This window comes from Malaclemys terrapin, chromosome 1, assembly GCF_027887155.1.
Source record: "Malaclemys terrapin pileata isolate rMalTer1 chromosome 1, rMalTer1.hap1, whole genome shotgun sequence".
NCBI classification, from domain to species: domain Eukaryota; kingdom Metazoa; phylum Chordata; order Testudines; family Emydidae; genus Malaclemys; species Malaclemys terrapin.
The window spans coordinates 10,349,198-10,371,909 of record NC_071505.1 but is presented as its reverse complement, the minus strand read 5'-3'; the positions used below and the strand labels follow the sequence as shown (position 1 = coordinate 10,371,909).

The 22,712-nt window shown below is 46.4% G+C and overlaps 1 protein-coding gene across 2 annotated transcripts; it reads right to left on the bottom strand.

The window, feature by feature from the left end:
• Positions 1-11,326: 11,326 nt before the first annotated feature.
• On the bottom strand, positions 11,327-22,233 carry LOC128830344 (endonuclease domain-containing 1 protein-like). Of its 2 annotated transcripts, none has more exons than XM_054016163.1 (3): positions 22,131-22,233; positions 13,043-13,360; positions 11,327-12,019 (listed from the first exon to the last, which is right to left on the bottom strand). In XM_054016163.1, the coding sequence occupies exons 2-3, from the start codon at positions 13,325-13,327 to the stop codon at positions 11,474-11,476; spliced, it is 831 nt and encodes a 276-aa protein (XP_053872138.1). In that variant the 5' UTR covers positions 13,328-13,360; positions 22,131-22,233; the 3' UTR covers positions 11,327-11,473. The 2 variants fall into 2 exon arrangements, with proteins under 2 accessions (XP_053872138.1, XP_053872137.1); XM_054016162.1 differs by lacking the exon at positions 22,131-22,233 and adding an exon at positions 14,480-14,579.
• Positions 22,234-22,712: the final 479 nt, after the last annotated feature.

Here is a 22,712-nt window from a genome sequence, read left to right as displayed (position 1 = left end):
CAGGTGATTTGAGGACATCTTCTGTGTCACTTCTGTAGATCTTGTTTTTGATGCAAGATTCTGAAGACTTAAGATCTTATTTTCTCTCACCGGAATGAGCACCCAAATTAAGCATGTGTGGTGGGGGAGGAGATATACAGGCTGTGCCCATAACAACATCAAGCACATTTAGAACCACATTTAAAACTTTTAAATATAAACGGAGATCACATATTTGACAGATTTGTAGCAACAACAGGCCCAACAAATATCTTATAGTGGGAAGACAGTCATTCATAGATTCATAGCGCTTAATGCCAGAAGGGACCATTAGATAATCTAATCTGACCTCTTTTATAACTCAAGCCATAGAATTTCACCCAGTTACTCCTGTATTGAGGTCAACAACTTATCGTTGACTAAAATACAGCTTCCAGAAAGGCAGCCAGTCTTGATTTGAAGACATCGAGAAATGGAGCCTCCACCACTTCCCTTGGTGGTTTGTTCCCATAGTTAATGTACAAATCAATGATGATAATTATTATTCATTATCCATACTGTGGTACCAAATAGGAGCCATCGTACATGCTCAGCACAGTACAAACACATGCCCTTCCCCAGCCAAAAAAAAAAAAGTCCCTACTCCAAAGAATTTATATTGTAAGTATAAGACAAGAGACAGACAGACGGAGCCCAAGGAATCAGTGAGAGAAAACTGTTCTGCCTGAGTTAACACATATTGCAAGAGACCATTCAAAATGAAGTGGGCAGCTAATACCTCTGTGGTCATAGGACAAAAGAGGGTTAGTAGGGTACAGATTGTTGTAATGAGACATAAAACCGGAGTTCATGATTTTTGGTGTCTAGCTGATTGTGAAGGCCAGAAGAGGGGGTTCCCAGGTAAGCTCCCAGGTTTGACTTTTGAAGGTGTTGTGCAGGTTTCCTGTGAGGACAAGGACTGATTGAATGCCACTGCCCAGGTGGTGGCAGGGTAGGAATCATGGGGACACTGGTTGGCTTGTAAAATTTACCGCTAAGTAACCATGGTTCACAATTTCTGACCAGCTCTTCAATGTGACTACCACATCCTTGGGCAGTGCCTCTAACAATGATTTGGGAGTATCAGAGGGGTAGCCGTGTTAGTCTGAAGCTGTAAAAAGCAACAGAGGGTCCTGTGGCACCTTTAAGACTTGCATCTGATGAAGTGGGCATTCACCCACAAAAGTTTATGCTCCAATACTTCTGTTAGTCTTAAAGGTGCCACAGGACCCTCTGTTGCTTTTTAATGATTTGGGAGTGACAAGAGAGAGATATCAGTCAAGGCATTATTAGCCTTTTCCTGGCTCATAACCCCTCTTTCTGTGGGTTTGTCAGGTAAAGCCCAGGACAAGTGATCAACCACCTGATTGAGTTTACCCAGATAGTATTGTATATTTTAAATGTACAATACTACATTCCTATCTTGGCTGTACAACACCCATTCCTATCTTTTCCTGAGAAACTTTTTGCTATAGTTCTCTCCCATAGTATTTTCCCCACTAGTCTGTTCTGCAGAGAAGAAACCCAAAGGGGTATTGCCTAGCTTGAATAAGAAGAAAGAGCTGAGCCATTCATACTTGCGCAGAAGGTATTTAAATCCCTTATACTGCCTTTGTACAGGAAATGGGAAGCTAAACCACTTTTTCACACCCAACTTGAAGCGTTCCCCTTTAAAGCAATCTAACATACACTTGTCCTAAGCCAAAGTCATATCAGTTGCCTGATGTTCAAGAGCTTTCCCATAAGGATGCTACCACCAAGTCCTCTTTCCATCTCTGACACAGAATCCCAAGGTAGCTCCACATCTCAACATGGGTAGCTGTCACTCCCCTCAGCAATTAAGGGACATTATTTACATCCCACTCTTGTGCTGTGTAACAATAGGACTTTCAACATCACTAGTCATGTGTCAAAACCAAGGGTTTGATGCTCCTCACATTTAAATCACTCTTACCCTAGTGCAGGGGTTCTCAAACTGTGGGTCATGACCCCTTTTTAATGGGGTCACCAGGTCTGGCGTTAGACTTGCTGTGGCCCGGGGCTGAAGGTGACGCCCAAGCCCCACCACCTGGGGCCAAAGACTGAGCCCCACCACCTGAGGCTGAAGTCAGAGAGCTTCATCCGTGGGTGGCAGAGCTCAGTTTATGGGCCCCCCTACCTGGGGCTGAAGCCCTTGGACTTTGGCTCCCGCACTCCGGGGCTTGGACTTTGCCCTTCCTCTCTCCTGCCCTAGTTTGCAGGGCTTGGGTGGGTTCAAGCTTTGGTGCCTGCTCCTGGGGTCATGTAGTACTTTTTGTTGTCAGAAGAAGTTTGAGGACCCCTGCCCTAGTGTAATTCCATTACCTTCAATAAAGTGATTTCTGATTTATATTGGTGTAAGAGCTGAATAACAACACCTATAGCACTTTTTATCCATTAATTTCAAAGCACTTTCCAAGAGAGGGCAGCATCATTAGCTCCATTTTACAGATGAGGAAACTGAGGCACAGAGAAGGGAAGTGACTTGGCCAATGTCACCCTGCAGGCCACTGGCAGAGCCAGGAATAGAACCCAGATCTCCTGAGTCCCCATCCAGTGCTTTATCTGCTAGGCTATACTGCATCAGAATTAGGCCGCAGAACTCCAAGATTAATCCAAATAGGTTCTAATTATTTTTATACACACAATACTTTGCTAATTGAGAGTAACCATTTATTGAACTAACACAATCTTAGCACATCTCTTTGGAAGGGCTTGGACGCCAGTCCAATGTGGATATAGAAAGAGTTGCTTTTCTGCAATTTCTCAAACATGTGACAAGGCCAATTCTCTGTAACATTATTGGTATTTCTTTTCAAATGCCAAAACAATTCTTAAAAGACAAAAAATTGTTTGTTCGTTACTTTGGCAGTTCTCAGGTCACCACGGATCTGAGAAAACAAGTTCACTGAACTGTTTTTCCTGTAGGGATCATTGTGGCACTTGAAGGGGAAATTCTCAATAAATACCCTAATCCAAGTTCTGTAAAATCACTCAGGCACCATCGTTTGGGCATAATTTGGGCATAATTTTTTATTCTTCCCTCTCTTTGGACACTCATATCCAGGACCTAGCTCCAAGATCTGGCCTTTTCTCTTTGTCCAAACTGCTGAAGCTCTCGACCAAGTCCTTAGATACTTGCGTCTAGTCTACTGTAATTTCCTCCTACCTGGTCTTGGCTTTAGTTACCTTGCTACCTTCAGGTCCATTCAAGAGGCTGCTGCCGAAATCATCTTCCTAGCTCATCATTTTGATCATGTCACTCCCTTTGTGCAGTCCCTCCATTGACTTCCCTTCTCCACCACATCAAACATCTAGTCCTCACCTTCAAGGCTCTTTAATTTATCCCACCTCTTCTCTCAGGGTACATTTACATGGAATGCTTCTTTTTTGGCGGTGTGTAGAGGCCATACGTGGGTATAAATAGCAGTGTAGATGGGGAGGCCCAGCTTAGGTGAGCAGAGTAAAGACCCAGTTGATGGGTACCCATGTATATACCCTACACAGCTCTCTACTCACCCAAGCCAGGCCTCCCCACCTACACTGATATTTTTACCAGTGTCAAGTCGTGCTGCCTCCCGATTGCTGGAGCCTTTTCCCATGGTAGGAAAAGACTTCAGCAGAGGGGACAGGCTTTGGTGGGGGGAAGCAGCAGGGGAAAGGGTCCTTTCTTTGCCACAGTGAAAGGCTCCAGCAGTGGAGAGCTACTGAAGCTTTTCTCTGCTGCCTTCCCACTCCCAGCGCCTTTCACTGACACATGTAGCTACAACGCGCAGTGTGGCCGTGGCCTGCAGCTACATGCACCCTACATGCTGCTACCAGTGGTGTGTAGTGTAGTGTTGTGTCTTGACCATGGTACTTCATTTAACTCTTTAATTTCTGTCAAGGGCTGCAGGGACCTCAGATGAATGTTCTGTAGAAATTCAAAGAACTATCATCCATGACTTATTTTTTAATTTGTTAAGCAAGAGATTTCATTGTGTGTCAGATGCTTGGCTGAATAGTTAAGAGAGAAAACATATATTTCAAGCCTGCCTGTTTTGGTAGCATCTTTCCACTATCTCAAGATTGCAGTGTGTTCAAAATGGGGGAGGTGGGTTGTTAGTTCCTTTAGGGTCAGATTTTCAAAAGCAACCATGTGACTTGAGAGTATAAGTCCTATTGAAAACCACTGGGACTTGCACTCCTACGGCATATCAAATCCTACCATTAGGTCCCAACAGGCTGGTGCCCTGGGTCATATGCTCCATTTTTCCCCTATATGTAATGTAACTAAACATTTATGTTGCTCCAACTTTCAAGCTTGTGGGTCTGAAATCCTGTGCAATGAAATGCAAATGGAACGGGTATTCTTAAATAACGTGCACGTCCAGAGAAAGTCATTTAATGAAAGCCAGGCTGTCCTGCAAGAATCTCGGTAATTATGACACAGAACACTTGAACCTCAGTCACTGCCAAGTCGACCTGGGCAGTAAGATTGCTACCTTCACCCTGACCAACACTGTGCCACAGAATCAGCCACCCAACTATGGAGAATGGAAAATAATGCAATGAAGAATAATGCTACAGACTGTGTTACAACATATTCCTTGTGGGGGACCCTGGCAACAATATCTGACGACAGAGTGAACAGGCCCAGTCATATCTTGTCTGCAGCTTGCTGTAGTAACAATACACCCATGAACTTTGGGGCAGTTATTGCTGAACAGGACAGCAGGTAACTCTGGGTCAGCGATCAGAGCAGTTCATTGTGCTGGACAGTCAGAATGACATCTCTCTGTTTAAATGTCTTTTATTACCTCACCCCCTTTGTCTCTCTAATATGCTGGGCCCAACACAGCGACCTCAACACTGCAAACAACAATGGAAGATCTCTCTGTTTGACAGCGATGGCCCCTGAATTTAGACACCTGACCACGTACACTTACCATCCCATATTCCAAGGAAGAGAGGGGGTTGGGAACCTTTCCTATTGGCTGCCCTTTTACTGCACGTGGTTTGTGTGGTCTATCCTGCTTCATTTATTTAATTCTTTTCCAAACTGTGTCTCTCTAAAGCACTCTGAGCTTTTGCCTCAGTTGTTCTGACGCAACTGGAGAAAGGGATCAGTAAAATCTGCAGAGGACACAATGCAATGTGCGCTCCGTACCTGCTACATGTAATTTCAGCCCAGGTGTGGGTGCAGCAAAGCATCAAATAAAATGAAAAATCAGACTCAGAACATGCCGTCTACCTGTAACTGAAGTTGGGGGAAATCCAGAGAGGCAAATGGCAGGTAAAGGAGCAGAGACCCTCATAGCAAAGAAAGCACCCAAATTATGAATTATTACTAGTTAAGAATTGCCCAGGTATCAAGACTTTCAGAAGAGAAAACACAAAGGCCTGAGAGGGTAGAAAGTGGCAGAGTTTCTTCAGGCTTTCACAACGTATGTAATGCAACTCAGCACAGGCAAGCCAGGTTAACCTACACCATTGGGGTAGCTGAGACGAAACCTCTCTTTTCCCCTTCTCTAATCTACTTTGAACGAATGAATTAGAACATAGAGACTAAATATAAGATACTCTGTGATGTTGCTTGATATAGTACCCATAAGCATTGGTGCATCTAACCATTTCAAGGGTACAATTAGATATTAATACAGTACAATCATAGTAATAAGGCATCCATATGTGATCTTAGCACCACACAGACACAGGATAGGACAGGTCCTTGCACCCAAGAGCTTACAATCACAATAGACGAACCAGAAAAGCACTGGCTGAAAGGGTTACAATGTACAAGCAAAATGATTCACACCCTCATGGCTTCTCCGGCCCCTCCTCAGAGTCCTTTGACAGCCCCAACCACTTGCACTGCAGACTGGGAAGGGCTATCGGGTCAGTTGCAGGGTCTGTTGGCGCAATGGACAGAACCTTTATGAGCTTTCCTACAACCCCCCTGGAGAGTTTTGCTGGCTCCCGCTGCATCTCTGCAGAGTTGGGAGAGTTTCTAGTATGGGGAGTGCTGGGTCTTGCCCCATTCTTAGTCTCTTTTTCTTCCCCGAGGGGAAGGAGGCCCTAGTCCAGTTTGCTGAAGGTTGGGTAAGGCCCTCCTGGAGTCTCCGGTGGCTCAAGTTGTTTCCCCTGAGAGGAAGGACTCTCTGGTTTGGCCAGAGGTCTGCTGGGGTTGAAGACAGGCTTCTCCTGGCCTCTCAACTAACTCATGTGTCACCATCAGTGAAGGCAATGGAGAAGAACACACAGCAATGAGTGACATTTTCCTGTTACAGTTATAGGCTTTTCTGTGGTGCTCGTGACAGCAGTATCTGAGCACCTCAGGGACATTCACAGATTTATCCTCATGGCAGCCTCCTGAGGTAAGGAAGAATTCTATCCCTATTTTATAGCTGGGAAACTGAGGCACAGAGAGGTTAAATGGCTTGCCCTAGCTCACATGGAAAGTCTGTGGCAGAACCAGGAATAGAACAGAAACGTATAGTTTTAAATACTTTGGAGACATTTTAGATGGGGACCAAATAAATAGGAGATCTGACTTCCATCTGACTCCCACTCCAGTGCCCTCCCTCCCCAAGACCATCCCTCTCAATGACAACCTCTTACTTGTCCACACACACAAACAGAGGAGGCAGGCATATGTGAAGGAATGAGTGGAATAAGTAAAGATCTATTTGTGGGGGGTATTGCCTCTGTTTCATAGCGTGAGAGTGAGCAGAAAAGACATGTAGTGAGGCTTCCAGTGTGAACAGAGATGGAGCAGGTTGGCTGACATTATTATTATTATTTATGGTTTGTATTATGTTAGCACCCAAGGGCCCCAAACAGAACCAGGGTCCCATGGTGATAGCGCTTTCCAGACATAACAGTCCCTGTCCCAGAAAGCTGACGATCTCAATAAAGACAAGACACAATGAGTGAGGGTAACCAACAACAGGAGGGAACGGGCGAGGGTATCAGGACGGAGGGTATGTCTAAGCTGGGATCAGCAGTGTGATTGCAGCTTGTGTAGGCATACCTTTAATCTAGCTAGTGCAGCTAAAAATAGCAGCAAAGAAGGTGGCAGATTGGGCTAGCAACATGAGTCCATCCCAAGGCTCTGGGCAAACTTGTCTAGCCTGTACTGCAGTCGGTGCCACTACCTCTACGTTGCTATCTTTAGCCGAGCCAGATAAATACAAGCTAGTGTGGGTATGCCCACCCTCACTGCAACCACACCTCCCACTGCAATGTAGACCCACACTGAGACCATGTGGTTAGTTACAGGCATAACTTCATAGCATCCAGTCTTTTAAAACATTTTTTTCCTTCAATATAAATAACTAGCAACAGCCCTCTACCTACCACTGCCCTGCCCAGCCTGTCACCCACTGGAGGCTTAGAAACACCCGTAGGAATTACCTTCCTTCTCCGACGCAGTTCCCAGTATACGCTTGGCAGGAGGAGCTCTCTCCCTGCAGGAGTTTTCAGACTCCACGCTGAGCAACGCAGGGTACTTTGTACATGGCTCCCCGAAGAGGCATTTGGGTCACCACCACACTGGACATTATTGGCTGCATCACTCTATGGACTGAGATTAGCCCAGGCACAGAGCGCTCTGTGACTGGGGCATCCCTCCGCTGTGCTGCCCGCACCAGTGGAATGTGACGTCTCCTGGCAACTGCTGGGGCTCATGCCCTGAGCTGGGCACAGCTGGTTCATTCACTCCTTTGGAGTCCCAGGTATTTCAGGCTGTTACCAAAGCGAGTAGGGCATTTCTAGGTATAACCAGAGGAGTGTCTGAGCTTTCCCAGGGCTGAGGCTCTGAGAGACACGAGAGGAGTGTGTCAGGTGGTGGAGGGAGAGGTTACTAGCCAAATAGGTGGGGGATTCCATGTGGCACTGGAAAAAGAGGGAGGGTGTTTCCATTGTAAAGAGAGGAGGGGGGATTGTGAGTATGACTGTGGTTTCTAGCCTCTCAAAGGTGAGGGGGCAGGTTTCTGAGCACTCTAGAAGGTGGATGGAAGAACAGAGTGTGTGACAGGAAAGGCCCATGAGTAACCAGAGAGGTGGCTGGTGAAACCATTCGTCTCCTATTGCTGATGCCCTTGGATGTCCCCATTTCCCTGAAACAGCATCACTGGGTTTCATCTGTTCTTTAGTCCAGGTTTCAGTGCTTGGCCTTTGATAACTTTTTAATTTAGTGGTGATGAGCAATAAGGAACAGGCGTTGCCCTGGGAGCTGCTACAGTTCAGTACCCTAGTGTGCATTCTTCCAGGGGTAGTTACCATTCAGTGGGGTTTTCTAAGAAGTTTATATAGCTTTTTAAAAAGCAATTCAGTAGTTCAACCCTGTGAGCATGAGACTCCTTCACCTGAGTGAGCAGCAGGACTAAATTAAAGAAAATATTATCATTATTATTCTTTGTATTACAACAGCACAGAGACACCCTAGGATCAGGGCCTGCTGGTGCTAGGCATTGGACAAGCATCAAGTAAAAACACCCTAGAGAATTTACAATCTGGATTTATCATGAGATCCAGCAGGTGGGTGAAAGAGAAAAGGTGTGCGGCGTAAAAGCTAACAGTAAAACAAGCCTGGTTTTGCATAGGCTGCTGTATTCTGCATTTATTTACCCACCTATCAGTTGGCAGTGTTCTGTATGCATCATGACATCTTCTGGTAGTATTTGACTGGCATCCTCGTTGGAAATTAACAGTTACTAGCTCCTTATCGCAGTGATGTTGTAATTGCTCCTCATCTAACTCACTGCACAGGGTATCCACCAGTGTCCTCCATTTATTTTGGTCTTGTGGGGGTCTGTTCAGGCTTCTGAATGTCACCACCCATTATAAACAACATTTATTCATACTGTATTTTGGAAAGAAACATTTTAAATTTCATTGATTTCAACCCCCGCCCCATTTACTAATGTGTCTGTTTTCTCTTCAGTGCCTTTTTTCTCCCTAGAGAAGCAACCTTCCTATTCCCTTTAACCACTTTGGCCACCATTCAGGCCCAGACACTCAAAGGTATTTAGATCCTAATTCCCACTGAAATCAATGGGAGACAGACTCCATAGGTGGTGGGTATAATAGGCCAGGGGAGGGTAAGCCTCCCTTGGTGCAGCAGCCACTCACCTGCCTGAGCTGTGGTGGCCCCGCCTGTGCTCCGCCCCTTCCCCGAGGTCCCCACTGCCCCCTGCTGACTGGCTGAGTCCCTCCTCCCTTCCACACCACCCCCCTGGAGGTTCTTGCCGCTCCACATGTCCCTCCTCTCCTCTAACTTCCCTCCCCTCGAGGTCCCCCCCATCCTGCGTCCCTCCTCTCTTCCACTCCCCTCCCCTGTGAGGCTCCCTCCACCCGCTGCTCACCGCATCCCTGGGGCGGTGGGAGCCTCGTACGGGAGGGACACGGGAGAGGAGGGATGCAGTGAGTGGAGGGCAGTGAGGGCTTTGTGAGGGGGAGGAAAGGATGAATGCTTTGGGTGGTGGGGCCTCATGGGGGTGGGGGGCAGAGGAGAGAGACGTGGAAAGCGCGAGTGGTGGGGGCCTCAGGGGAAGAGGGGTGTGGAGGAGAGGAGGGATGAGGCAAGCAGCGGCAGGGGCGTGGAGCGGGGGTGCAGTGTGGGCGGGCCACGGGCAGAAGAGATGGGAAAGGGAGCTAGCATCCCCCAAGGGAATCTTCATCCACTGCCCATGATAGACGCCTAAATATGTTTGAGGAGCTGGACCTCACACCTTTCTCCTCCCCATTTGTCCATCTGGGAGCCTTAACTGAACGTGGGTGTTTTCTGTGTTGGGTGAGCTCTCCCATTTCCATCTCCACTTAGGTTTTTTTAACCTGTCATGTCATCACCTGGGCTGCGGCTAACTCTATTCTTCTTTTACACAGAGTGACGATGGATTTGCAACGAACCTGCTGGCTCTTTACAAGACACCACTGCCCTGCCCTGCATGAACTAGAGGGGAACAACAGAGCCACAGGTCATTCTCTGCCTAATGGCCAGAGAAAAGAACTATCATCTGGGTGTGGAGAGCAGAGGGAAAAAGCCAAAGGACTGTGTGAGCTGCAGGCCAGAGACAGTAATCTGGGAACTAGCTGCGGAGGGAGAGCCAGGCAGTGAGCAGCCTGAGAAAGTAATGATCCTGGAAAGCTGAGAACCAAGCCTAGAAGCAGGTTGGGGCTGACGCAGATGTAGCAGGGGCAGGATAGAGAGGATGCAGCCTATAAGCAGAAGGCATGAGCTGTGACAGCAGCACCATCCCTTCCTCACCTACACCTGCCAGCGTTAGAAGTGGGTGAATAATGGATTTTTCGATTTGCTGGTGATTCCGAAACAAAGAGTCCAAGTGACAATGTCATTTTTTTCAAAATTTTTGGAGAATTAAAAAAATTTCAAGCCAGGTCAAAACAAAATGGCTTATTTTGACCCGACTCAACATTTTTTATCTTGATTTTGGGTATCTTGACAAAAGCAAGGGTGGACCAGAGTCACAAAATGCAGGGTGGGGGAAGCTGCAGGTCATAGAATCATAGAATACCAGGGTTGGAAGGGACCTCAGGAGGTCATCTAGTCCAACCCCCCGCTCAAAGCAGGACCAATCCCCAACTAAATCAAGGTGCTTTCGCCCAGGATACTCACTCAGAATGGGAAAATTGCACTTGGGTCTCCCACGGTACAGAAAAGCACACGGGGCTATGCTGGTCTAGGCTTCTCTCGGTTGAAGCTATACCACTTTTGATAAATAATTGAATAGTCATTGAATCAAAGACTTGAACTCTCACATCCTAGGTGAGTGCTCCGATTACTAGGCTATAGAATCAGTCTCACTCAGGTTCCCTGGCCCAATGAATATTCATTGTCATTTGCAGACTATTCACTGAAAAAATACACCCAGCTCTAGCCAGAGCATGTCCAAGTCTGTGCTAGGAAAAGGGGTGGACCCTGGTTTGGTGAGGGGAGGAGTGGGTGGGCTGGGGGTCATGCACTCTGATGCCATTAAACTTACCCAGGAAAAGTAGTACAGCCCATTTTATTACATTTCCCCCATAGCACTGCCTTTAGGGGTTGCAAGAATGCAGGCTGGGAGACAGACCCTTCCTTCATGCTTTGCCCCAGGGGCACGCGCAAAGCCCTCTTCCCTGAGCGCCCATAAAGAGGAATCTCTGTGAGATCTTTCGTAGACATTTCCAACTGAAGAGCCTGCCACCCATGACTTGTAACATGGGACGGGAACAAAATGGCCCCAGCCTTTCCGGACCCCTTCCTCTCATAACAGGAGAAGTTTGGAGACAAATGCTTAGACTTGTTGGGAAGAGAGAGCTGTAAACACATTTAATAAACAAACAGGATGGGCTAAATGCAGTGTGTATAATGGTCAAGACAGCACAGCTACTGGTGAAGGCTCCCAACCCCTTTCTCCAGGGGGATATGGAGAGGTGTGTGAGTGGGGTCAGGAGTTTATTGTCGGGGACAGTCACTGTCAAACAGAAGGATCTCCTCCTTTCTGTACAGTTCAACCAGCTTCTCCTCTAACTCACCGAGAGTGAGCAGCTCGACTGCATTCTGATCATTCAGAGCAATGACTGCCCAGGACTTCCTGTGATTGTTATCAATCTCACAGCAGGCAGCAGACCAGATGTGGCTGGGCTTATTGACTCTGCCTCCAGCTATGTAATTGTTGCCCGGAACCACTCCCACAACGACGTATGTGGTAGCACACCCTTCAGTCCTACTCATCATTACCTCTTGTTCGTAGTTGTTCCATTTCCCACCATTGAGATTCATAAACTGTGGCACAATGTTGGTCAGGGTGAAGGTAGCAGCCTTATAGTCAGGGTCGGGTTGGTGCCCATTGGGGTTCAAGTGGCCCCTGTTGAAATTAGTCAGATTCTTATAATCTCGGAGGACGGCCTGGCTCTCATTAAGCAGTCCCTGGTCAACACCGATATCATTTAAGAGGATCCATTCAGTTGCCATTTCCTTTTGGTAATTTGAACTCATCAGCTTGAAAGTCAAAAAACAAATAAAGGGGTCAGTCACGTGTGCAGCAGAAATGGAGCCAGTGTCCTGGGGCAGGTGCCTTTGGAGGTCTAAAGGAATTGGTAGCCCTAGGCAAGAGATCTCCCCAGGGCTCTGTGTTCTTGCTTCTTGGGCCCCTGGGGCCAGTGTGTGAGTTGGAAGGAAGTTCACCAGCAGCCTCGTTCACAGTCGTGACTAGTGTGAAAGAGGAGCCACACTTGGAGTAACTTCCTTGCTTCCTGAGGGCTGGATTGTGCCCACAGTAATGTGGCACAGAGCTACCCTGACCCGGAGGAGCGCAGAAGTCTGCATTCGGTTTGGGGCAACTCATTCATAGAAAAATGTAAAAAAAATGGGAGGGGATTCTGAGATGAGCAATAGATGATCCACCCTCAGTGCTCTACAGGGAGCTGACAACTCCCAAGGTTTCTGCTAAAATGCCCCTAGGGGAACCACAGATTTGTCAGTTGACTCAACCCTGTCCTTGTGAGCCAGAAACACCCGGGTTAGTATATAATTCCATTTCAACGTGGAGATTGCATTAGTACAATAACGAAGTACATTTTTGACCACTGTTTTCTTGAGTTCCAATAAGAGTAAATCATAAAAATGCTTTGCATGACCACAGCACCTTTTCCCCGAAGAGCCGAAACCACTTGACAAAGATCAATTAACTCTCACAATAACTCTATGAAGTAGATAAGCATTAATATCTCCATTCTATACCTGGTGATGGCAGGGCACAGACAAGGTGTGACCTGCCCTAGGTTGCACAGCAAGTCAGTAGAAGTGAGGAATAGGACTCAGCAATTTTAGCTCCCAGTGTCCTGCTGTAACTGCACGTCTTTGTCACAATGATGTGACCCTGCACTACAGCATGGGACAGGGAATTCCCAGCTGTGGGGTGTGTGTGTGTGTACATATATTGGGATTTATTCTATATTTCAATTTTTCATGTCCAAGATTGTGCCCTATTGTAATGGAGAGGCAGTCAGGAGAGCATCTTACCTGGGGTTCTACCATCCAGCTATCAGGTCGCTTACCATAACCAGGTTGGTACACATACGCAGAGTATATTGGAATGCGGTTGTCCCTGTCGTACAAAGTAGCAAAGCGATACCGATTCTTGTAAAGTTGGCAAATCTGGGCTGGATTGGTAGGTTTGATGGCATCATTTGGGGGGGTTTCCCTGAAGAAAAACTGAGGGCATGTGTTTTCAAAAGATGTCACCACCTCACTGTTCCCCAGCATGAGGCAGCATATGGAAAACTGGAGCAGCACCAGCAGCAGCATGGGAACGAGTTAACGCCAAAGGCTCTTCTGTACCTGGAGAACAAATGTAAATAGAATTTAAGCTTGGTGTAAAAATGGTCTCCAAGAGGAGGAGTGAGAGGCTCTAGCCAGGGAACAGCTGTCCTATATGGCAACCACCTTGCCTCAAAAAGTGGAAACTAACATGGAAGTTAATGCTGCTCCTTGAGCTGTCAGAGAAGGAGGTTAAAGCACATACTTCAGGAGGGAGTCAATGGCACCATCATTTCTGACTGAGTCACACTCCTACAACAGGGGCAGGAAGAAGGAGGAGAGCTGTGTGAAGAGGTTGATGGCCTACATAGACATAACCATATTTCTCCATCTGGCTGGTTAGAAAATCACACTTCTCCCCTATCTCTGTGGCTGCAAATCCCTGTTCCCAAAGGGAAAATGCAGGAGATTTCTGCAATTTGAAATATGCAGAGTTTCAGGATCATTTTCCCCATGGTTATTCTATGTGAGGGGAGGATTTGGCTCAATCATTCGTATTTGGAACAAAGTAGACCTGCCAGCCACCAACCCTACATCTGCCTGTCCTTAGCTGTTAGCAGGAGGATATCCTGTTGCTTGGAGAAAACAACCTATACAATTACCACCACAATGCCAGAAAATCTGGATGTTTTATCCTAGTTCAGCCACATCTCATGATGCAAGATGAACTGGTCCAAAACTGCGGTTCTTCCAATTTCACTGGGATCTGCAAAACCTCAATCATTGGCGCTGAGCAAGTGCTATTAAAACAATTCGCCTACACACCTGTTTCAGAGGTCACCAGAACAGAAAGATTTCTGCATCAAGTAATTCGAACAATCATGTTATAATACATATCAAACCGTATTTGGATGGCCGCTGCTTTATATCAGCGGCTCCCTGCTATCAGCAGCCGGAGAGCTTAGGATATGATCCAAAGTTCACAGTTTTTCCATTATCTTCAACATCTTCAAAGGTTGATTGCACTTGGGTGGAAGAAAGAGTCCCAGAAACAGGTCTCTGTATTAGGTCTCCCTCCACAGTGTTTGCATTTTTTATCTCAAGAGACAATAGATTGGCTTTCACGGAAACGTTTTCCGGTCGGAAACTCATGATTACAAAATATATCAATAACAAGTTTTCAAAAAGAAACCAACCTACCGAGGGAAAGGTCTGCACACCAACTTGTCAATTGGCTTGATTCTGTTTGCACCACCAAAGTTGTAGTGGATTTTTCAAAAGCTTCCCTGAGAGAATGAGCCTACGAGCCTGAACCTGTTTATATATGTTTAAGCAGAGTCTGAGTGAGCTCTCTCCTGACATCTAGTGGTGAGCTGTAGAAAAAGACTTCAGAAGCTGATCTTATTTGCATGGACACACCCACCCTGCCTAGGTGCTCAGCATGGTGGGATTGCTTGCCCAAATGATCACTTGTGGCTGGTGTTGGATCCCCAGTCTCCTTCTTATTGGGGCAGGAGTAATAAAGGGTTGTTATCCTTGTTGTGTGAACCGAGGGCAGCAGAACTGTACCTGGCATACCCCTTGGAGGGACTCACCCTCAACTGCACAGCATTTGCTAGGCAGAGGATGTGGGTTCTAAAGCCCAATGAGTTGAAAGAGGGTGGGTACAAATATTTGTGCCTGGTGGTATGGGCCCTGGATGCCAATTGGTATCTCACCTCTCCAGGGTATAATAAAAGAGCTCATTTAGACTCAATTCAGAATCTTGTTGCATGCTGCAGAGCTGAAATCACTGATACCTAGGTCTAAGTATGCAAGAAGCCTGGGGAACAATCAGGGAGAACTGAAAGTCCTGGCACAGTCAAGGAACTATGATATGATTGGAATAACAGAGATTTGATGTCAAGTATCAGAGGGGTAGCTGTGTTAGTCTGGATCTGTAAAAAGCAACAAAGAGTCCTGTGGCACCTTATAGACTAACAGACGTATTAGAGCATAAGCTTTAGTGGGTGAAAGTTATTTTGATGGGATAACTCACATGAATGGAGTACTGTCATGGATGTATATAAACTGTTCAGGAAGGACAAGCAGGGCAGAAAAGGTGCGGGAGTTGCATTGTATGTAAGAGAGCAGTATGACTGCTCAGAGCTCCAGTATGAAACTGCAGAAAAATCTGAGAGTCTCTGGATTAAGTTTAGAAGTGTGAGCAACAAGGGTGATGTCATGGTGGGAATCTGCTATAGACCACCAGATCAGGGGGATGAGGTGGACGAGGCTTTCTTCCGGGAACTAACAGAAGTTACTAGATCGCAGGCCCTGGTTCTCATGGGAGACTTTAATCACCCTGATATCTGCTGGGAGAGCAATACAGCGGTGCACAGACAATCCAGGAAGTTTTTGGAAAGTGTAGGGGACAATTTCCTGGTGCAAGTGCTGGAGGAACCAACTAGGGGCAGAGCTCTTCTTGACCTGCTGCTCACAAACAGGGAAGAATTAGTAGGGGAAGCAAAAGTGAATGGGAACTTGGGAGGCAGTGACCATGAGATGGTCGAGTTCAGGATCCTGACACAAGGAAGAAAGGAAAGCAGCAGAATACGGACCCTGGACTTCAGAAAAGCAAACTTTGACTCCCTCAGGGAACTGATGAGCGGGATCCCCTGGGAGAATAACATGAGGGGCAAAGGAGTCCAGGAGAGCTGGCTGTATTTTAAAGCATCCTAATTGAGGTTGCAGGAACAAACCATCCCGATGTGTAGAAAGATAGTAAATATGGCAGGCGACCAGCTTGGCTTAACAGTGAAATCCTTGCTGATCTTAAACACAAAAAAGAAGCTTACAAGAAGTGGAAGCTTGGACAAATGACCAGAGAGGAGTATAAAAATATTGCTCAGGCATGCAGGAGTGAAATCAGGAAGGCCAAATCACACTTGGAGTTGCAGCTAGCAAGAGATGTTAAGAGTAACAAGAAGGGTTTCTTCAGGTATGTTAGCAACAAGAAGAAAGTCAAGGAAAGTGTGGGTCCCTTACTGAATGAGGGAGGCAACCTAGTGACCAAGGATGTGGAAAAAGCTGAAGTACTCAATGCTTTTTTTGCCTCTGTCTTCATCAACAAGGTCAGCTCCCAGACTGCTGGACTGGGCAGCACAGTATGGGGAGGAGGTGACCAGCCCTCTGTGGAGAAAGCAGTGGTTCGGGACTATTTAGAAAAGCTGGACGAGCACAAGTCCATGGGGCCGGATGTGCTGCATCCGAGGGTGCTAAAGGAGTTGGTGGATGTGATTGCAGAGCCATTGGCCATTATCTTTGAAAACTCATAGCAATCGGGGGAGGTCCCGGATGACTAGAAAAAGGTTAGTGTAGTGCCCATTTTTAAAAAAGGGAAGAAGGAGGATCCGGGGAACTACAGGCCAGTCAGCCTCACCTCAGTCCCTGGAAAAATCATGGAGCAGGTCCTCAAGGAATCAATTCTGAAGCACTTAGAGGAGAGGAAAGTGATCAGGAACAGTCAGTATGGGCAAGTCATGCCTGACTAACCTAATTGCCTTCTATGAGGAGATAACTGGGTCTGTGGATGAGGGGAAAGCTTTAGCAAAGCTTTTGATACAGTCTCCCACAGTATTCTTGCTGGCAAGTTAAAGAAGTATGGGCTGGATGAATGGACTATAAGTTGGATAGAAAGCTGGCTATATTGTCGGGCTCAACGGGTAGTGATCAATGGCTTCATGTCTAGTTGGCAGCCGGTATCAAGCGGAGTGCCCCAAGGGTCAGTCCTGGGGCCAGTTTTGATCAATATCTTCATTAATGATCTGGAGGATGGCATGGACTGCACTCTCAGCAAGTTTGCAGATGACACTAAACTGGGAGGAGTGGTGGATACGCTGGAGGGTAGGGATAGGATACAGAGGGACCTAGACAAATTAGAGGATTGGACCAAAAGAAACCTGATAAGGTTCAACAAGGACAAGTGCAGAGTCCTGCACTTAGGACAGAAGAATCCCATGCACTGTTACAGACTAGGGACTGAATGGCTAGGCAACAGTTCTGCAGAAAAGGACCTAGGGGTTACAGTGGACGAGAAGCTGGATATGAGTCGACAGTGTGTCCTTGTTGCCAAGAAGACTAATGGCATTTTGGGCTGTATAAGTAGGGGCATTGCCAGCAGATTGAGGGACGTGATCGTTCCCCTCTATTCAACATTGGTGAGGCCTCATCTGGAGTACTGTGTCCAGTTTTGGCCCCACACTACAAGAAAGGATGTGGAAAAACTGGAAAGAGCGGAGGGCAACAAAAATGATTAGGGGGCTGGAGCACATGACTTATGAGGAGAGGCTGAGGGAACTGGGATTGTTTAGTCTGCAAAAGAGAAGAATGAGGGGGGATTTGATAGCTGCTTTCAACTACCTGAAAGGGGTTCCAAAGAGGATGGATCTAGAAAGAGGTGGAATCTCCTTCCTTCGAGGTTTTTAAGGTCAGGCTTGACAAAGCCCTGGCTGGGATGATTTAGTTGGGGATTGGTCCTGCTTTGAGTGGGGGGTTGGACTAGATGACCTCCCAAGGTCCCTTCCAACCCTGATATTCTATGATTCTCTATTCTAAGTATTAGACCTACTTTAGGACAGGTCTCTATTGCAAGAGTGTGCCCAGTGGTAAAGCTCCCTCTCTAACAGCTGAAATCACTGAGAGCTGTGTTAAGTGTGGGGGGGGAGGGGCCCTGAAGACATCTTGGTGAGTGGGCAGCTGGTGGAGAGGTGTGGCAAGCAGCCAGAAGGGTGGTTGGGGGGAGGCGTGGCAGTTGTCTGTTGGGGCAATGAGCAGTGCAGTGTGTAAGGTGCCTCCTGACCCCCTCTGCCTTCCACACAGGGTGGGAGGTGAACTCTGTGGATGCACCTCTGAACTCTGGGGCTGCACTGGCCAAGGACAGCAACTGTGAGTGGGGTGCAGAGAAGGGACAGGCAAGTTAAAGGGACTTTTGAGTTGCTGGACTTAAGACCCTGAGGGGAAAAGGACACTACTCAAGTTACTTGGGGGTGGGTCTTTTGCTCATGGTTTGTGTTTATGAACCCTAGTTGAGGTATTTTCCCAAATTAATGTTCCGCCAGCATGATCTCACATGCATGGTATGTGGGAGGTCACACCACATGGAGAATGCCCTTCGAGCACCCCACCCCACCCCTGCCAGTATGAGCTTGCATGCACAGTGTGTGTGAGATCATGCCGGTGAAGGCGGAGCAGCACGCTTTTCAAAATGGCATCCTCCGCGTGTGACACCAGACAAGACCACGTTGGGTTTGATATCAGTACCAGCCAGGGAACAAACGACATAAAAACAAGACTGCCCAGCTTAACACTGGACGGATAGCCTCCCTAATCAAGACAAGGCGGCGCCTGGGCCAAATGTGAATGAGTGGCATTGTGACCTGGTGCAAACCGTTGCAACACCACTCAAATTTGGCCTGTGCGGCATGGCCAATGGGAGTGAGCAGAGCTGGATGGCTGGGATCGGGAGGGGCAGCCCTAGCCCAGGACAGGAATGGAGCGCTGAGATGAGGGGACACCAGTAAGCGGCTGTTGGTGGGCTGTGGGGATTGTTGGGGGGGCTGTGGGGATTGTAGGGGGGGGCTGTGGGGTGAGCTGTTGGGGGTGAGTGAGGGATGTTGGGGTGGTTCTCGGGGGGGAAATAGGGATTTACGGGTTGTGGGGTGGGGGCCAGGCTGCTGGGGGTCAGTGTGGGGGGCATTGGGGGCTGCAGTGACAGAGAAGTATACCAGGGCTGTTGGGATATCTGTGGGAGCTGTCAGGATAAGTGGGGGCTGGTGGAGACATTGTCAACCTGGTCTGATTTGCCAGTTAAACTGGGAGTATGGAGTGGCCTAAACGTAGCTGGAGCATAACCGTGAAGCTTGCAGAGAACACTAACGTTGTAAGAACAGTATTTTACACGTTCTGCCAAGGGCTTTTTGCCTACCTGTGCGCTTTGGCTCTGTCTTGTTGCTTAGTTTAAAGTTTGGCATGTAAAAAGCTGAGTTATGCATGATTTCTCTTGATACAATGTGTATTTATTACTAGTGTGAGAAGTCTCATAATTGCTGTTGCACAGATTTTCAATGAGATAAAATATGCTGACAAAATGTTAGTTAGGTTTTGAGCATGGGTGCTTTATCTTATGGTGACATCACACACAAGACAGTCTCCAAAATCTATCTCCTGCCTGACAGAATTATCAACTTGAGATCACTACTGCAGGGCATCTGCACTATCAAATGTAGCACTACGTCACTGCATACATCTATTATACTGGACTAAAGTTGGGAGTCTGTGCTCGGCAACTGGCATCCACATATGCACTCTCAGCCAGCAAAAAGTGATGGGCCCTGGCCCCCCATTGTTGGCACCAAGTGGCCCTTCTCAGGAGCTGCTAGCAGATACAGTGCCAAACACAACTTGCAGCAATTCATGAATGGCGCTGACAAAATGCCAGTCGTAGATTGCAGAACTCCCCTGTTGCACTGAAGGACGGTATAGGGAGGATAAACATTTCTTTTTTTTGCAACATCTTTGGGAACTGCCCAGGTGAGCTGGCAGCTGATATAACAATTTTTAACTAGAATATTTATCTTGTGTCTTGTGATGACATTTATGCAGCAATAGTTCAGTAAATGATCTTATCACATTTCGTTGGCATTGCACGAAAGCAATCTGTCATACTCGGGGGAGGGATAGTTCAGTGGTTTGAGCATTGGCCTGCTAAACTCAGGGTTTTGAGTTCAATCCTTGAGGGGGCCACTTAGGGATCTAGGGCAAAATCAGTACTTGGTCCTGCTAGTGAAGGCAGGGGGCTGGACTCAATGACCTTTCAAGGTCCCTTCCAGTTCTAGGAAATTGAATTAATGGAGATGTCCTTTTATTTATTATACTCTGCTGATGCAGGACTAGAATCCTGTTAGGCTGTTACTCCCATTTAGCAAATAACTTTGTCTCAGAATATACAAAATATCACAGTAATGTGAAAATGCACAAGACAGGGGGAGATAAACCCTACAGAACTAATTTTTTAAAAAAGGAAAAATTACAGCTAACTTGAGTACTTACAATCCACATTTAGGCACTTAATCACACCTCCATCACTCTAGAAGCTTTCTTTCTTTTGGTTATTAATCTCTCTCAATATCATTTCCACCTGATGCTGCAGAAGGACGTAGTATTTGATTAGCTGCAATTGCAGACCATGGAGTTAATAATTTGGGGGTTTAACTGATATACCGATAGTGACTACAAGGTCTAAGGTGCTTCCCTGCGGCCCAGCGACATATCCCAGGATGTTGGCCAAGTGCTTTGCCTTGGTTACAACTCACTTGTGTCATTACGGCCTGCAGGTTTAAATGGCTCCTAAGAGCAACATCTTACAGTGGGGTGGTTCATTCCCTCGGGGAGACGTGGTCTCTCTTCAAGTCCCTTAGTCGGAGTGTGAGCAAGAAAATAATTCACCCTTGGATCCCACTTAAAACTTGTCACTTAAACTTTAACTTTCTTAGAGGTCATCCTAGATGCCACAGGGTGTCAGCCCATCTCCTTCGGGACAGGTTCGATGATCTTTTCCAGCGTCTGGTGCATCTGAGGATCTAGCCCATATTTTCCATTTCTTTGTCCTCTTTTACTCTGCTGTTTCTTGATTTTACCTTTCATTTCCGCCATAATATAAAACTCTAGTTACTGAAAAACATGACTGTAATATAAGCTGTGAGTTTCCCTTTATAGAGGTAGGTGGTTCTCTATAATTACAAGTTTGTTTTCTGTCGATTGTATTTACTTTTACAGCTTAATCAGATGATATAAAGAATACAAACAAGGTGATAAATATATATGGATATAAGGAGAGACACCAAAGGCCGCAGAAAAATCTGTTGAATAATTGCTTGGTTCTGTTGTCTCTAATTAAGTAAGGTGGATTTTTCCAACAGCTCTGTCACAACATGAGAGTGGCTGTCTAGCTGAGGCTGCTTGGCGGAAGGAGGAGAAATGGAGTATATTTGTATTGTTCTAGACAGAATTATTCATGCTGGAGCCTGCAGCGGGACAGGGATCTTGCAGGTCCTGCTGGACCCACTGCCATAATAGCAGGAGCAGATAAAATGTACTTTGTTGCAGGTGGGATTGCGTGGGCAAAAAACCAGACTGCAGTAATTTGCGGAAAAACACAAAATCTCTTGTCAGTTTGTCATAAATAGAATTTCAGCAATGTATAGCAAGTGTTTCTTTTCTTTATTAAATAAAGATTTTAATGCTTAATTTAAGCGAGGGATAGAAAGAGATTTTATGTCTATTAACAGGATGTCAAGGCCGCTTCCCCACGCTGAACTTTAGGGTACAAATGTGGGGGCCTGCATGAAAACTTCTAAGCTTAACTACCAGCTTAGATCTGGTCCACTGCCACTATTCCCAAATGGATTCCCTTCCCTGGGAAGCCTTGAGAAACGTTTCACCAATTCCCTGGTGAATACAGATCCAACCCCCCTGGGATCTTAAAACAAAGAGAAATTAACCATCCCCGCTTCTTTTTCCCATCAACTCCTGGTGAATACAGATCCAACCCCCTTGGATCTAAAACAAGGAAAAATCAATCAGGTTCTTAAAAAGAAGGTTTTTAATTAAAGAAAAAGGTAAAAAATCATCTCTGTAAAATCAGTATGGAAAATAACTTTACAGGGTAATCAAACTTAAAGAGCTCAGAGGACCTCCCTCTAGCCTCAGGTTCAAAGTATAGCAAACAGAGATAAACACTCTAGCAAAAGGTACATTTACAAGTTGAGAAAACAAAGGAAAACTAACACGCCTTGCCTGGCTATTTACTTACAAGTTTGAAATAGGAGAGACTTGTTTAGAAAGATGTGGAGAACCTGGATTGATGTCTGGTCCCTCTCAGTCCCAAGAGCGAATGAACTCCCAAACAAAGAGCACAAACAACAGCCTTCCCCCCACCAAGATTTGAAAGTATCTTGTCCCCTTATTGGTCCTTCGGGTCAGGTGTCAGCCAGGTTACCCGAGCTTCTTAACCCTTTACAGGTAAAAGGATTGTGGAGGCTCTGGCCAGGAGGGATTCTATAGTACTGTACACAGGAGAGCTGTTACCCTTCCCTTTATAGTTATGACACAGGAGTTGAAGTATTTTTTTTACATGGTTTAAGGAAGATTTGTTTGGTTTTTTTAGTGGTAAAAATTTGTGCATGAATTCCATTTTCATATATATATTAACCAACCGTTTTTGTTTTGTTTTAGGGTTTTTAGTAGCATGGGGGAATCTCTCTCTCTTGTGGGATTTGCGGGATCTAAGGTTTTTGCAGGTAGGAGTGGGGTAAAAATGCAAGAAACTATGTGGGAGCAGGTAGGAGTGGCTATTGCATGGTGGGATGGGAACAGGATTAAAAAAAATAGTCCT

What these genes read in the sequence shown, in the direction of transcription:
- LOC128830344 (XM_054016163.1), bottom strand. Translation starts at nt 13,327, where the DNA reads ATGCTGCTGCTGGTGCTGCTCCAGTTTTCCATATGCTGCCTCATGCTG. An exon ending in GCTGGATGGTAGAACCCCAG is followed by an intron (nt 12,020 to 13,042) that starts GTAAGATGCTCT and finishes TTGACTTTCAAG; the next exon opens with CTGATGAGTTCAAATTACCA.